The sequence below is a fragment of the Macrosteles quadrilineatus genome, unplaced genomic scaffold (genome assembly GCF_028750875.1).
Source record: "Macrosteles quadrilineatus isolate MER2022 unplaced genomic scaffold, UCM_ALF_1.0 Scaffold_4__1_contigs__length_99947679, whole genome shotgun sequence".
Lineage (NCBI taxonomy): Eukaryota > Metazoa > Arthropoda > Insecta > Hemiptera > Cicadellidae > Macrosteles > Macrosteles quadrilineatus.
Window position 1 is genome coordinate 80,843,160 of NW_026542597.1, and position 17,525 is coordinate 80,860,684.

Consider the following 17,525-nt stretch of genomic DNA (forward strand, 5'->3'; position numbering starts at 1 on the left):
ACATCTAGATAGTATCGGCCGTCTTGTGAGTAAACAGTACCATAGACTCACCAACACGAGTTGGTTAGTCTATCTAAGGGCATCTAAGGGAGTATGTTTTATCTATGACAGTACTTTATGGTACTTAATATGTATAAGTGTAAATTATATAATTACAAGTGTTATTTGACGTATTTTTTTTTTTTACTTTCAGATAATTTAATAACACGTGCAATGCTGATCAAGAAGTAATTTTCTAATATCCGCTGTACACATCTTTTAACCCATAGGAGCTGAATTTATTCAATAAAGTCACATATATCGAAGTTCCATGGTAAAAAAATATCTTAAAATTTAGGAAAAGCGTTAAGAAAATCAAATAACACAAATCTGAAAGAGGATATTTAATTTACAGCTTTCTTCTAGATTTTATACTTTGCTTTTACCTAAGATTACATCTTGTCCTTTGATTATAAAACACATTCTCTTTTTTGCTCCTAGCCTGTCATAATAGTTGATAAGAATAATGGAATCAGAGTCTTTTTATCATATGGTGAGGTTTTAATGTTTTCTTTCAGCTTTCAAGGATAACAGCTGGTGCTGTGTTCAAGTGAAGTGTAGTGGTAGTGTAAAAGAAAAGTCGTTATTTTCATTCGTCTTCGTCTACTTTCTACTTGTTCTTGGGTTCTTGTTCTATTTTCATTTTGTTTGATAGGAAATATGGTCATAACTTATTTGATGAAGATAATTCTGTTGTTATCTCTGTATGACTAAGTCTACAGTTTATAATTAGACTTAAAATTGAACATTTTCTGTGAACAAGATACTATTACAACGTACAAATTAATCGAATAGGCTAGCTAAGTGTAATTGTTTTCCATTACTAACTTACTTTTTGGATTCCATGTAAGTGTATGCTGCAACTTTCCACTGTTATTTTATTGAATCGCGCAGAAATTCGTTGCAGTTACCATTCAACCATTGTATGTTATACTCAATGTAGAAGTAATGTGATGTAGGCCTTTGTGGGTTAAAATACGCACATAGTGGCGCCCCCATAATCAATAATAATTGATAATAGGCCTATGCTACACTTAAGGGATGTTTGACCATGAGTGTCTGTGCCGATTTAATGTTGGTTGGCTACCAAGATACGATTCAGCATGATCATGTAGTAACTTAGGGGTAGACTTCCGTAACTGTTGGCACAAACAACCGAATGTAAATATTGATTATTCGATTGTTTCATTCGGTAACTTATATTGTTTGGTTAGTTAGGTTAGGTTAATCTTACCTAACTAACCAAACGATATATCGAATAATCGATATATTGATCGATATTTTCATTCGGTTGTTTGTGCCAACAGATACGGAAGTCTACCCGGGTACAGTTTCTTAACTGGGCTATGCTAATATTGATTGAAACTATCGAATTGAAAATATTGATTATTAATCGATATTTTTAAGTAACTTATATATATTATAAAATTAAACTATCTTAACCTAACCTAACCAACCAAACTTGCTGATGGCGAAAAAATCACATGAAGGTTTACTAATCGCATCGATAGGCTAGTTTCAATCGATATTATCATACCCCAGTTAAGAAACTGTACCTGTCCACCCCTAATAAGAACTTAATTCATTTATCTTACTACGCCTAGATCAATATAACTCTTTTAAAGTTCTTAGGCCTATAGGCCTACACCAGAATTTTAAATCTTTAAGTCGGCCTACTAGATTAGGCCTAAGCATCGTCTTGGACTTTTAAGCTTTGGCCTTAATTTTAATATGTAAAGTTAAGTGTATGTCTAAATTTGGAGTACCTAACTTCTCTTAACAAATGGCCACTTCTCATACAAGTGGTTACATTTCCTTATATTTTAAAGAGCGTAATTTCCTTCGGTCTTCATTAGACATAAGTTAGGCCCCTTACTAGTAAGTCTGATCAATCTGGGTAGCCGAGGTTATAAAGGTTATAATGCTCGCCTTCTAATCCAAAGGTCACTTGTTTGATTACAAGCGAGATTGTTAGTGGACCGAGATGCTGTTTGACATTGTGTTATCAATCAGATGCTATCTAACTTAAGTTTTTTAAGGTCTACATTAGATTTAGCCTAAGTTAGTAACTTAACAGGTCCTGATGTTAAATAGGTACCCAATGCCATTGGCATAGCCTAAACAGAACAAAATAAAATAAAAACATAATGAAGACCAATGCAAGAAGTAGTTTTAGGACATCTGTAGGAATTTATGACTTAATGAGTAGGCCTATCTAATTTTACTATTTTAAAATTAGCTAATTAGCCAGCCTTAACCAATTTACTGAAGTTAAATTAGGCCTACAAACTTGATTTCCTTTTCCTCTTTGACTCCTTATGAAAAAGTCAATTTAAGGATTCAATCGTTTTCAGAAAAATGTCTAAAGCTACTAGCCCTACACGTTTTAATGGTGACAGAGATCATTTTTACGATCCCACCTTCACCCAAGAAATCAGCCAAAAGATGAGGGTCCCAAAGAGGATTAAAGTAGATGGAGAGACAGAAGATATAATAACCAATAATCTACCTCCGAGTTCTTGGCAGCAGAATGATAAGTTTGACATGCATGTTCCAGATCGCATCCTTGTGATTGGTAAGTTCTATAATAATTAGAAATTAAGCTTAATGCTTTAACTTCCAAGCTGGAATTGCTGTTTTGAAGTGCCAACTAAGCTATGTTGTTTTTAGCTTGTTGAAGCATAGCCTGTACATATTCTGTATTTTAGTTTCTAATCAAAATTAATCAGGTAATACAAAATTGTCCCTATGCCATTTGTTAAATATAATGCTTGTACAACTTATAACAATTTTTAAAATATTCCATCGTTAAATTGGAAAAAATAGTTACAGCAATTGAGCCCTAAGTTATCGACGTAACTTAATCTGTAAACTTAAACAATTTTTCTTAAGAAATGTGTCATATTGGGTTATTGTTCGGTTTCCACAACTCACCTAAAACGTGCTTAAAAACTTTTTTAAAACTGTTCTTTCACAACAAGGCTACTACAACTCGCTTAGTTAACTTCTTGGTCGCCGAGGCTTCCTTTAATTACTACAATCGGTTTATATCAGCAGTAATCCCTACTCTTTAAGGGGCCAGATTGGGAATTCAGAGTTTTTGGTGGGAGAAAAAACGTACACACATTCACTCTCTGCCACACCTAGGCCTGAGGCTCGCCATCCCGCTAAGCCAAGGTCATCCAATCAAAGTAGTATGCTTTCAGCGCCGCCGCGATATTTATTACATAAACAATAAATAATAGTAATAAGATAATAAATATGACAACAGTTGGTAATAAATTTTAGCGAATTTCCCATATAGGGAAATTTTTTTCCTCCTTCTTCTACCATGAACTAGCCTGGGTGAGAGTTTAAAAACTAGTTTGTATGATTTTTATATTATAATATTTTCTAGTAAAAAGTGAAAAGCTTAACCAAAATAGTCTAATTATTTCAAATAGTTTAAACAAGAAGAAATGTGGAAACTTGAAAGAAACTTGGTAATCTCCATCTTATTATTACAGACTATCCTATTTAGGTGTTGGACAATTTGAGAACATTAGCCTACTTCTGAGGTGGATCGAGTAGCCTCATAGCTGTTAAAATTTATATAGCCTAAAATCTTGATTCAAGTAAAGACTTTTGTTTTAGAACAATCTTATCCAAATTCGATATAAAATTATTTAGTAAAAAAAAAATCAAAGGCTAACTTTATTACAGAGTCATAAAAAAAAGTTTCAAATTAAAAGATTAGCAAGGAAATTGGAAATTAAAGAGAGTTCCAAGCACTAACCCTAAACCCTGAGGTTGCAACCGTAGGTCTCATGGTAAGACCTAGACCCGGGACCGATTTACTTTTTCGTTTTGAGGTCCCCAGAGGTCAAAAACACCATCCGTTCAAATTCATATATATATATTTATATATGTGTCCGTTAGCGCGATAACTCGAGCAAAATTGATCCGATTTTGATGAAATTTGGTACAAACGTGTAAACCTACATTTATTCGAACGAGTTCGCGAACCAGCATAATCGGACCATGGGATCAGGGGTTTATGGGGTAAAAATGGGGTTTTCTCATTTTTTACCCTAAAAACTTTAAATTTCTAAATTTCTCTCTAGACCATTTTGAAGAGCTTAAAAAAACAAACAATTTAGTATATTGAAGTGTTTTTGAATGTTCATTGACTACGGAGAAAATTAAAAAAATGTTAAATTTAAAATTCCCATGTTATTCTTATGGAGAATAAATAAACTGTTTTAGTTTGCTTGTTTATGGATATATTTTAATCAAATTTGGCAATTTGGTTTATTTCATACTAAGCTATCAATATTTCAATTGAAAAAAAACACCTCAACATCTTCCCCGTAGCAGCAAACCTAACTACCCTACTCACTAAAATTAATGTTATTTAAATAGAAAATAAATCTGAAAATTTAAAGGGAATATTTTAGAAGAAATCAAGCCGGTTAAATGGAAATTTGCTTAGTATGCAGGTTTGCTGCGACGGGGGTATTTTTCTTTTTCCTTTTAGTTGAAAAATACAAATCCATATGGAATGGCAACACAACATATTCATTTGGACATTTAAAGAACAACAACAATAATAACAACAAGTGTACGGTACATAGAGATAACCCTTGAGAAAAAAATAGTACGCATTGATTGCGCAAGTGTTTTCATCGTTTGTTAATCATTTTCTAATTACGTTAGGTGTTGGTTATTGGTAGTTAAGTTCACATTTAAATTCCTGAAGTGTGGAATTGTGTAAAATGGTGTACCGGTACATGATGTTTTGGACATAATTACAAAATTAATACTACTGTACTGGTCACATTTTTGGGTTTTAATGACCTTTCCGCCCCTCAGTAAAGTCCAAAACTTCATTTAATACACTTTTTACGCTGTTTCACACTTCAGGAAGTGCGTTTTGGGTGAGTTGTGGAAAGTGAATTTTTACTGCCTAGTTAAAAAAAAATCATTGTTTACGGTACTTTTTTGTCACGAGTACTTTTCCTATGTCCTGTTAGTCCACTGTGTAATGTCAGAAATACGCGTCTGAATTTCGTAATCATCATTTTTTAGGCTCTCCATCAAGCTGATTGTGTCGGAACGCTATTGTGACTATTGTGATGGAAAACTATATCAATCAAACTAGCCTATCATACAATTTTTTTTAGATATTGTTTGAAAGGTGTGGAGGATTTTTACATTAATGTTGAAAATTAGAAAATTTCTTTTTTAAGTAGCCTGTAAAACACATTTAAAATTATTACCTATCGGTTTTCTAGATGATGTTCATTGTTTAATTAAAAGTATTTTACTATACCTACCGATTTTTTCTTATAAACAACCAGTCTAATTTATAGATCAATGTATATTTGTTGGTAAAATATTTAAAGTTAAACAATAGGCCTATAATAGTAGGCCTATAAGTAGTGGTGATATACTAAATCAAAATTATTGTTATCGATTGATTCTAATCACAGTCTTCATTTGTTACACTTAGACAACATTTATATGGATTTGACTCAAGATTCGAAAAGGGGTTATTCAGGTTTGTGAACAATTCTTTCTATTAACCATTTACAATAAGTCTATTTGTTATAATAACATTTTCAAAGTGTTTAACAAGTTTATAAGACCTTACAATAGACATACACTTTCATAATTATTGGGGGCGCTGTTAACTATAATCAACCTCTCCTTCAAAAGCTAGTAGGCTATGGTCTTTTTTCAAACTTCCTGTGAAAGTTCGAAGGTTCTAAAGTTTGTAATCTAGCAACTAGCACTTGGTATACAACATTGACTATTGGATACTGAAGTAGACATCCCATCTATATGGACCAGTTGTCATTATTTTTACAAAAAACAACGTAGTTGGGTGAGCCAGTCACAAACTGCGCTAGTGTATATAATTATATTGTATACCTTATTTTTGTTTTGTGACCAAGTTGATTGTCATCAAAGTTGCTATAGCTTACCATAAGTCATTCCCTAAAAGACTTGGTAAAAAAAGTGTGTAGGTATATTCGACAAAATTTCGTAATTTAGATCAGCGTAATCTGTTGGTGGCTCACTTCAACTACGACGATTTTGACAAAAAATCTAACATGGGGATGGAATGTCTAATAGTCAAAGGTTGTAATTAAGCTTCTATTTGCAACTTAGCACTCTTAAAGTATTTAGATCAAATGCTATAAGATACATAGTCGCATATAAATTGCCCTAGATATTTATTTATTTCTATTTAAATACTTTGTCGTTAACGTTGAGTCAAGTTATTTTGTTAGTTTATTTTGTCAGATTGCATGTAGGGGCTATAATAAGATCATAGCCTCATGCAACAAAGTTGGTTTTTAGAAGGTTTACTCATTAAAATTACTAACAACCTTTTACTAGCATTTTAAGACACAGTTTAATTAATTTTTCACTGACTTGGCTGGCAGAGTGCTTACCTTGCGTGTGCCTTGAGTGGTGGAGAGCGGAAGGGGACGACCAATAGAATTTGAGCTAGACAAAAGCGACTGGTGCTAGACACGACTTAAGTGTACCATTGAATGTATCCTATGTATCTTACTTCTCGGTGTACCAACTAAGTTGCGTTTTGGTTTGATAATTGTTGGCTTTCTAACAGCAAAAAGAAAAAAATACAATCTTTCTGTTTGGCTGGTTAAATGTCCAGTGTTTACAACCTAAATCAGTCATTTACACTGTTGGAGGTTGATTTAATCAACGTTAATTTTCATTCCAGAACCTAAACGTAAGAATGGGTATCCAATTATCTCCACAGTCAAAGGTTACGGTATAGGTCTAAGATATCTTTTAAGACGTTATGTTAGCAACCAATTCCATTATATTTTAGTGTTAAGGCTTTAGCCAATAAATTAGGCTATATTTTATTCATCCTAGGTCAAGACCAACATTTTGGCACGAGGGCTCCACCACGAGAACTGCAGCTTGAGAATTCAGTGATGCCACCCGATCCAGGGGTGGTGCGGGTACAGGTGAGGTTATGAACTAAGATTTACGTATTACCCGTACAATTAAGTTGAGGCTGAATATTTCTGACCATTATCAAACAGGTGACTTTAAACATTTGTTTTATTTGCTTCCTCGTTTGAAAATCAACTCAAAATAAATAGGTTAGGCCTACTTACGCTCACTATTTCCGGATTGTTTGTACGTTTGGTTGTGTGGGATTTTTGAAAATGCTGGATTACCTAAGGTTTGATAAAAACAGCCGTTATTGCGAGACTAGCGAGAATTTCGCTAATTTAATTGATTCAAAACACAATTATTGGCTGGCAGGCTATTATTCCGTTTTATTTTTCTTTCATTTAGTTTAGTAGACTAGTAATATAAAATGATAAATACCCCCTGCCACAGCAAACCTGTAGACTAAGTGAATTAAAAATTTGACTGATTGGATTTTCACTTACGGTAAATATATTTTCCTATGGTCCGATACGAACTCGTTGAAGAACTTCTCTTCAGACAGTAGATTGTATAAGAATTTGTATTTTCTCTGAAACTTTCTCTTTAGTTTGTTTTAAAAGTTTATTTTCAACAATGATCTTTCTACAGACCCCTCCAAGAGTGATCAAGCTAGACGAGCACTATTTCCCGTCAGCAGACGACGAGTTCGCCCCGCAACAGCTGCCCATGGAGCCTCTCCCAGTGTCCCGTGTTGACCAGAGCAAGGCTATGGATGTCTCCGTGGACCAGAGGTCTGCAGCGTTAGCCCAGAGAGAGTTGTATAGGTTTGTTTGGGTTTAGTTCGACGCATGCTTCAGTAGTTTTCTGATCCACGACTAACTTACTGACAATATTGAATCGTAGGTGAAGTTATATGCACAATTTTTTTAAGCGTTTGTGTAGACTTTTAATGTTAGTGATGTTTTATTATATTGTTTCTTTCCTTTTTTCACCTTAGCCAGAGGCATTGTGTTAGGAGACCGATTTAAACAATTATGATGGGAAATTGTTCTAATTTTTGTCGGCTTTCTGGGGATTGAACCTCTTGAATTGAAGGTGCTAATCGTGACATTTCCTTAAATTAAACCACATTTTCATAAAGGAGTTTTTTGATTTTAGCTATTTAATCGCTAGGGCTATAAACAAGGTTCATAAAAATAGGGAATGAGTTAATTATTATTTTATATAAAAACAGATGAAATCACCCTTCCCCTAAGGCGTAAGGCTCACATTACAACCAAACTAAGATCTATCACTTAATTAGTAATAAATACTATTTAAAATACCTGTAATATTGATACGCCTATCAGCTAAACATTACTTCATTTCGTTGAGGAAATTTAAATGGTTAGAAGAAATTCTAAATTATAATTTATCTTTCATTTATCTCTGAATTGTAGTGTTTTAGGGATATTCTTATTAAAACTTTTTTTTTGTATAAATTAGCTCAACAGTTTTTGTGTTGGTGTTGTCAGATGTTAATGAGGCGTTTCGATGTTTAGGAAATATTTAACTAACTCAGTAGCAAATACAATTTGTGTTGTCTCTTAGTATGTTTTGTTCATAATTAAAAAATTTTTTAACTGCAAAAAGGTAGTTGTGAATCAACAGTATGACCACGCATTTCTTTTCTTTGTGTTAATGTGTTAAGACCTTTATGTATGTTACCTTTGTTCTAACACTAAGAAGTGTAGGGAGTTATCCAATGTGGAGAAAGTTCTTTAAGTTTGAGAGATCTCTGGTTTAGTTTTCTAGATAAGGTAACTAAAGCTTGTGGCTTTTGGTGAATAAATAGATTTTTGTTTCCTTCCCAACGTTTATTTGACCAATAAATCAAGTAAAAAACATTAAGTTTCATTTTCATAGTAGATGCAATTTTTCCCCCTTTATTTAATTTAAGTTTTTCTGGTTAAACGTGTTTGGATTATTGTAGACCCAACTTTAACATAGGAAATATAATACAATATAAAGGTTTATATAATGTGTTTTGCATTTCTCAAACTGTTATTTGTATTTATTTTGCCACAAACCAATCCTGTAGTGTTGGTAATTTTGTGTTGTCAGGTTGGCAGTGTGGAAGGCATGCCCATAGCTGAGGAGATGGCTATAAAATTTGTGTTTTAGAGTTCAAAACTAGTAATTACTTCACTAACCACTTTATTATTCAAAATATTTTATGCCAGGTTGGCAGTGTAGAAGGCATGTCCACTGGACAGAAGGTTTGTATGATTTGTGATTTAGCGTACTCATACTGTATTTAACCTAGCGTGTCACCTAGTGTTTATAGCTTATTTTGTTGTCGGGTTGGCAGTGTGGAAGGCATGTCTACAGCTGAGGAGGTGGTACACTTGCGTCGCCAGTTGGCCAAGTTGAATAGACGAGTGATGGCAATGGAACTTCACTCGCAGCAGCAATGGAACCGAGAGAAAATACTCTACTTCTCGGTCGCTGCATACTTTCTGTTAAAAGGACTGGTCTGGCTCAATCACTGGTAGGTGTAATAGTAAAGTAGGTCTCGATAAGATTAGATTAGAAATTATAGTTTTACAATGCAAACACATCAGAGTGTGTATTTTGAGGCAAAAGATTAATAACAATGAGTGTAGTATCAACGAGACTGGTCACCTCGTGGTTGAAATTTCAACCAAAACTTTGTATTTTGTGCAAACTTCTCTATTTTCACCCCATGCTGTAAATAAAACATGTGATTGGAGTTTCTTCCATTTGTTTTGATTTTCTGTTTATATTTCATTATTATGGTAACCCATAAGGCCCATGTAAATTTGTCTAAATTTTAAATTGATTTTTTGTGCTTATTTTTTAGCCTATTTTAATTTATAAAGGGATTCTGCACATCTATCTTTCTAACAGTATGCGTAGATTTTCCTTGCAATGCACACGAGCTGAGAAAAAAGGTTTTAAAGAAACTGCTTGCAATTAATATGTAGATTACAGCTTTGCTACTGAATAAGATCAGCTGTTTCTTTAGTCAGGACCATTTATCAAAAGCCCAATGATCAAGGACAGCTGTGCCCAGCTTTTACCATTAAAATCACAAATATTATAACAGAGACCGGTATGGATCATAAACATAAACAAATTATGTAACTGGCCCGAATCCTATACTAATAACATTAACGTTTTAGACAGTTCCATTCAAGCAATGTTAAATAACATCATTTATTTATATTTATGATCCAAGCCATGTCTGTTCCAGTGTTCGTGATTAAAACCCATTGACCATTAAAAGAATTAGGTTAGTAATTAGTTGATATAGATTGGATACGGCCAAGTTTGAAGGATTTTGTAATGGATATGTTGGGCTGCAGGCTTACCTTACTGATAAAAATAGTTGAAACTATTTAATAAAAAAATAATAATTTTCATTACTCAGTCCTTCTTCAGTTGTAGCCTTCACAACAAAAAAAGCCTACAACAAGAAGAAAGACCATACTCCGTTCACAAAAGTTAGGCGGTTTGAGGGGAAGTGATTTCATCCCCTCCACCTCGCTCTAACATTGAAACATTAGCCGATAGCTGGTATATACGTTAATCTAAAAAAATGGTCGGGGGATCTCAGAAAACCTTCCCCTTTATCCGCCTAAATTTTGTTAACGGACTATAGATGAAGATATAAAAAACACAGAGATGTATTTGCATTTGCACAAATAGTGTTTTTGGCTTCTAGAGACATTGAAACAAAAAAGTCAATCGGTCTTGGGTCCAGATCTTACCATGAAACCTACGGTAATAGCATTGACTATTGGAAAGGTAATAGCCAATTCCCTATGAGCGAAATTTGCTAAAACCATGTAAAATTCTTATTTTCAGATGAACGTGAAATAAATGTTCGTGTTCTTCGTAGTGACTTTGCATCGCAAGTCTGCTCTCTCGGCCATTCGTATTTCATACTAGTCTACTTCAAATCTCACCTTATCACAACTGATTTCTTACAACTTAACAAGTATTTGAAGTATTGCTGATTGATTGTCTAGAGAAGCCTATATGTTCGGTAGTTCTTTAGCATAAGTTTTAATTTGTTTGTAGTTTAATAAATTTTCAAAATGAATGGGTTTGATTGTGTAGCTTTATTAGTTTTAAGAACGGTTGTTAGCAGTTTTTATCCTACTTTGAAGTGTTAGTCACTTGAATTTCTGCCGACCAAGAGCAAGTTATTCAAGTTTATGACTCTTTCTTCAGTATTGATATTATATATAATACAAATAAATTAAAAAAAATGTTAGGCTAAGTAAATACTGGTTTAACTTAAAAATTTATTGGGTAGGTTTTCCAAATTGATCTGTAAAAAAAAGATACAAAACTGTACGTTACTTGGAAAAACTATTTAATCTTAAATATCAAGACCCTGATTACTTCTGAATTAATTAAAACATTTTTTCTTGTGGTCAATGTTCCTTTTGCACATAACCTAATATAATTTGTCAGATAATAGGTTAATGTGATGGAGTTATAATGGGATGCATCAACCATAACTTGTTCTCTCATTCAGAAAATATTCAGTGACATTATTTTTAGCGAATTTCCCATATAGGGAATAAGCTATTACCGTAGTACTCATGGTAAGACCTGGACCCGGGACCGATTTTTTTTTTCATTTTGAGGTCCCTAGAGGCCAAAAACACCATCCGTTCAAATTCATATATATATATATATATATATATTTATATATATATATATATTTATATATGTGTCCGTTAGCGCGATAACTCGAGCAAAAAAGATCCGATTTTGATGAAATTTGGTACAAACGTGTAAACCTACGTTTATTCGAACGAGTTCGCGAACCAGCATGATCGGACCATGGGAACAGGGGTTTATGGGGGGTTTTATGGGGTAAAAATGGGATTTTCCCACTTTTGACTCAAAAAACATAAAATTTTGCAATTTCTTTCCAAACTATTTTGTAGAGCTTAAAAAAACAAATAATTTAGTATATTGAAGCGTTATAATGCACCTAATGGTTACGGAGAAAATTTCAAAAAGTTGTAAATTTAAAATTCCCATGTTATTCTTATGGAGAATAAGTATACTGTTGTAGTTTGCTTGTTTATTAACATTTTTTGCCCAAATTTGGAAAATGTTTTTATTTCTTACTAACTATTAACATTTTACATAAAAAACACTTTTACCCTCCCTGTTGCAGCAAACCTAAGTATGTGTTAAACTGATTCTATTTAAATAGGGAATAAATGTGATATTTTTAAGGAGACATTTTAGTGTAAATCCAATCAGGCAAATGGAAATTCGCTTAGTCTGCAGGTTTGCTGCGGCGGGGGTATTTTGTTAGAATGCCAGAGAACAAGCTATTGTTGACAATCAGTACTTCTCTGATGTGTAGTCAATCTATTGTAACACACACAGTCGTGATGTTTAGGACAGTTGTTTAGGAAATTCACCTACAATCTGAGATTATTTCATAAACAAACACTAGTAAACATGTATTTGAAGTGATGGGGTCTTGGCATTTAGGTTTTATAACTGTAATATATTATGATGTTGGTGCGCTGTTTATCTTATGAATAATATGTTATTATCTCTGTATTTTTGAATGTTATGACTATATTTTTATCTTAAGTTCACATAAAAAGCTGTACATTTGGCACTTAAGTAGTTTTGTTCTGATTATTTGTTACAATTTTTAAACTGAATATTTTAAAGGTTTTTGTTTAACTTTTGATATTGTATATTTAAATGAAGAAAATGTCTGTTATACAGTTTTCCTGGGTAAATTCTGTGTATATTTAAATATTTATCTGTTACTCATTTCATTGTAAAAAACTTAAATTATATTGACTTAAAAAGCTGGTGTTTATCTAATTAACTCCTGTTGTCTAAACATGAGATGTGGTTTTGTGTTTGGAGGGTGGAAAAAAAACCAAAATGTTTGGCAAAAGAAACGAGGACATTTTTGTCTGATTCTAAGACTTATGATAATAAATCTGATTCCTTCTTGGTTTAGGTACAAGTGAGTATGGAAATGCGATTTTTCCATTAATTTAGGTTAAAGTTTTGTTAAAGAGCAAGAATTATTATCATTGTACTTATAAAATACTGTTTGGAACATAATTAAAACGATCTATGATATTTTTGAATTGGAACAATTTTTTTGCCTTTCAACTTCCCAATACAATCACAGTCACAGAGGTTTTATTAAGGTAATAATATTAAACTAGAGGTCCAGAGGTCAAAAACTCAACTAAAAATAATGTAATGTACAGACTTCTTTATTTTCACCCCACGCTGTAAATAAAACATTTGATAATTGTGTAGCAGTATTCCGTTTGTTTTCATTTTCTGTTTGTATATCGTTGTTATTTCATAACTAGTATGGCAACCCATAAGGCCTCTGTTAATTTTTTAAAATAAATTAATTTTTTGCGCTTATTTTTGAGCCTATTTTAATTTATAAAAGGCATTCTGCACATCTACAGGAAAATATCTTTCTAACAGTATGCGTAGATTACACTGTGATGGCACAAGCTGGGGATAAAGGTTTTAAAGAAAAATGTGTGCCTAGACATAGTTATATAGACATAGTTAGCGTAATCCACATGTAGTGAGGTGGTACTGCATGGAAACAGTGTTCACACTATGCTATTCCCAAAAATCCTGTATATAAAGGCAACCCATAACTTTTCATAGTCACTAGAAGACCCATGCTGCTCTGCAGCTTTGAAATAAATATCATCAAAGAGATCATCAAATTTATGTTTTTTGATTGAGTAATACAGCTAGTATCTTGAACTTAACTGATTCAAACGATCAATAGCTCAAATTAAAGCCTATAATTTACTGATTATTTTGAGTTTAAATTATATAAAAAAACAAACAATACATGAGCTATTGATTTCTAATCATAGAAAAACCTTATAAAAATAATTTTTATGTCGGTTGATCACCTAGGGTTAACTTGAAAGCCGTCCGATTTGAATAACTAGTAGCTTAAATGAAAGCCGGTATTTCACTAAAGGAATGTTCTTAGACCAAAATATGGTGTCACGTAAGGTGTCTGAAATTGAAGCCGAGTGGGACTGAAGATATGTCGATGCTTATGATGTAAAATCTGTGCGGGCACACCTTCAATTTGAATCCTCATCATGAAAATCAGTAGGGTGTAGAAGAACTAAACGAACTAGTAAAAGAAAAACCACATTTTTTAAATACCGTATATAAGATAACAAAAGCTGGATGAATTTTGTTTTAAACTTTTTAAAGGAAAGCTGAGTGGCAAATTAGGATTTATTTGAGAATCTGATAGAGCTCAGCTAGCTTACCAAAGTAAGTTAGAGTACAGGAGCTCATAGACACAATACAAGTAACACAACATAACACACTATATTTTGACTCATAGGACTTCTTCTGAGTAGACTGAAGAGAAAACTTACAACTTAGGTGAACTCTCCATCACAAAAAAGTGCTAGTAGCTCCGAAACTTCAATGTGTTTATTTGTGCATTTTCATATATTTAAAACAGTAATTAACGTAAACATATCCACCACAAAATGCTAAATAAAAGTATCAGCAATCAGAAACATTATGATTAGCTTGTCAATTTTTTACAGAATAAAAACGGGTTTTTATTAGGTAACAAATTTGTAAGTGTTCGTTTGAATACTAATATTATAGACTTGAGCTTGTCGGACAGTTTTACAGAAAGGGTAGAATTAAAAGAAAACATGGTTTGTTTAAAGAAAGAAGTTTTATAGTGTGGGATATAGATGAGTTATTTTTATAATATTGTATTAAAGTGAGGAATTGAAGGTTAAAAAAACTATGGTTTAGTTTTGAAAATATTAAACAAGGGAAAGTGAGAATTATTAATTTAATGAAAGCCGATTTGCAAGATTCTCTCCAACCCATGCCAGAAATAACCCGCATAGCTTTTTCTGGGGTGTAAAAATATGGTTACGGTAGTTGCAGCTTGCAGAGATTTCTGAACCCCATACCGTGATGTCACTGCATGAGAGATATTCTCACATGGTATGCTGAGGGAGGCACAACTTTTTCTGTAAAAGGAGCCAGCTGACATCGTGATGCACAGCCCCCCAACCAGACCAGACCTTTAGGTCAGACCATGCCGTCTTGGACGGCTCTACACACTCCCAGACCAAACATTCGTAGTTGAGACACTGTGGTGAGAACACCTGTACATCATGGCACCACTTTTGTTTAGGAATAAGAAAATAGGGTTAGCTCTTAGTGGTGTGTTAATAACTGAGGAAGAACGCCGGAAGAAAAGGAGTAAAATAGAGCAGTGGCTTTGTTCAAAATAAAATTATTAATAAGCTTCAAAAGTGCTTAATCATCAATAATCTCCACTAAAACCTCTTTTGTAGCTTCATTGTTCGATTGGGATTGCTGTGAAGATATCACGACGTTGCACTAGAACAGCAACACTCACTGCAACACAGATGGATGAAGGGAGACACTGAACTCACAGACCGGACATAATGGTGGGGGAACCTCAGACCGTCGGTGGTTGGAGGGTTCAACCCGGAACTGTACCCGACGAATAATTTAACTTCATCTTATTAAACATGTAAAAAGCATATTTTTAAATATGTGTTTAACGTTTGTTTGTGATGGAGTCAGGGGTCAAACTGTGCCTTTAAGATTTTTTCATGCATTCCATTTTATTTATAGTCCAAATTATAGTTTTAAACATTTACATGAAGCGGTTCACGCACTTCAAATTACACTTGAGTGAGTTTCTTTGTTCTTCGTACATTATCACTCCCCTTCCATTTAATTCCATGTGTCCTCGACTGGTTAAATTTTAATGACTTTAACTCAGTGGCGGATATACAGGGTGAATAAAAAGTCAAGACCCCCCTCTAATATTTTTCCAAGTAAATATACAGAGATATCCTTTTGGTGGTCGAGCAATCTTAGCAGGAAGTTTCATTTTATCATTTTGCAATTTTTGAGTGTCCCTCCAAAAGGGGGGATTTGGGGGGCAACTCAAATATTTCAAAATGATAAAATGAAACTTCCTGCTAAGATTGCTCGACCACCAAAAGGATATCTCTGTATATTTATTTGGAAAAATATTAGAGGGGGGTATTGACTTTTTATTCACCCTGTAGAATATTTGAGAGGGGCGAGATTAATTTAAGATTAGGTTAAGTAATTTCAAGTAGACACGCCATGACTTATTCTCAGTTTTGCTGCGGTAATTTGCGCTAAATGTGACCTTTACTTTACGAAGATCACGCTGTATCATTAAATCGTTCCATTAAATTGTTAAAAAAATATATCTATAGTCAAGCCAAATGAAGAAAATATCTTAATTACTAAATAAAAAATCGGTCAAGATTTAACAGTGTGTCATTCCATCTGTGTAAACACTTATCCGAACAAGGAGTCAAATACGTGATAGTGATTTACTGCGTATAAGTATTCTTTTGTGCGAACTGCAAACCATTAACATTTCAGTACAACGTTGAACATGTAAATAACAAACAAACAATGGGCAATAGCTACCACCCACTGAACTGACTGGACGCTTTCATTACTCCCATCCCAAGTTTTCTCAGTTTTTTCTAGTGGGGCCTTGTCCCCTGTCGCCGGTAGATATGCTGGTTTATAGGGTCACTGCTGCAAGCGAAGATAGACTGGCGGCGGGTGGGAGCTCAAGTCGGTATATGAATCCACCCAAACTCGCACAAACTATCACTGTCTGCCACGGCGATGACTTGCATGATTCATGATAAATAATAAATAATTCATACTATGGTACCTATTTTTTTATTTCATATCCATTATTTCGGGGGGGGGGCAGGCCCCCTGCCCCCTTTATATTCGCCCCTGATAGAACTTGCTTCCTGGTGCATGCTTCCAATAGCATGTACCGTATTGACTACAAATGAATTGTTCATCATAAATATGGCTGGCCAGCCTCCAAAAGTTAGGATCAGTCAAACTCCAGTCAAGAGGGTACACTCACTCCGGTTGGGCTTTTACTTTAGCTTATCTCCAGCATACAACTTGAAGGGACATTGCAGGAGGATTTGCTGCAAGGTTTCTTCTGTCATTTTAATTGTTAACTGAATACTGAAAACAGGATTGTAACTGACTAAACTGAGTCATGCTGTGAATAAGGACCATTGATGTACCCAAAGGAAGTGTTTCAAAAGTAACCAATTATTAGGAGAAAACAAAAATTCCGAGCCAGCCATTGAAGGAATTGCTCTTTTAATCAATTTGGTTAACAGTGAACCGTGCAACTTATGATTTACAGTACAAAAAACTACACGGATGTATATAGTCGTCGACTTTGCAGTTAATATAATCGAAGGTCACTCTTTTAGTCTTGTCAGCAAACGCCAAAGTGACGGTTTGGCAACACTGTTGTTGTCAGTCGATTTAGGATTCAGTCCATTCCATTCCCATTCTATGCGATTGCAGCGACGGCGTCATTTCATTGGTAGTCATTTCATTGCATGTCCTTGTCATTGCTTTGCGTTTTGTTCTTGTTCTTCTTACTTAACTTCTTTCTTGTCGGC

At 33.9% G+C, this 17,525-nt stretch overlaps 1 protein-coding gene across 3 annotated transcripts; it reads left to right on the top strand.

Moving 5' to 3' along the window:
* Positions 1-658: 658 nt before the first annotated feature.
* LOC128993475 (transport and Golgi organization protein 11-like) lies at positions 659-11,655 on the top strand. Of its 3 annotated transcripts, none has more exons than XM_054417388.1 (7): positions 659-885; positions 2,394-2,614; positions 5,531-5,578; positions 6,934-7,028; positions 7,609-7,751; positions 9,311-9,490; positions 10,831-11,655. In XM_054417388.1, coding segments are annotated over exons 2-7 (684 nt in total). In that variant the 5' UTR covers positions 659-885; positions 2,394-2,397; the 3' UTR covers positions 10,832-11,655. The 3 variants fall into 3 exon arrangements, with proteins under 3 accessions (XP_054273363.1, XP_054273362.1, XP_054273364.1); XM_054417387.1 differs by having other exon boundaries at positions 7,609-7,784; positions 10,831-11,654; XM_054417389.1 differs by lacking the exon at positions 5,531-5,578 and having other exon boundaries at positions 668-885; positions 7,609-7,784; positions 10,831-11,649.
* The last annotated feature ends 5,870 nt before the right edge of the window (positions 11,656-17,525 follow it).

Coding starts and splice junctions, on each gene's coding strand:
- LOC128993475 (XM_054417387.1), top strand. CDS start 2,398: ATGTCTAAAGCTACTAGCCCTACACGTTTTAATGGTGACAGAGATCAT. Junction 5,579..6,933: donor TTCGAAAAGGGGTTATTCAG/GTTTGTGAACAA, acceptor TATTCATCCTAG/GTCAAGACCAACATTTTGGC. Junction 7,785..9,310: donor GCCCAGAGAGAGTTGTATAG/GTTTGTTTGGGT, acceptor TCGGGTTGGCAG/TGTGGAAGGCATGTCTACAG.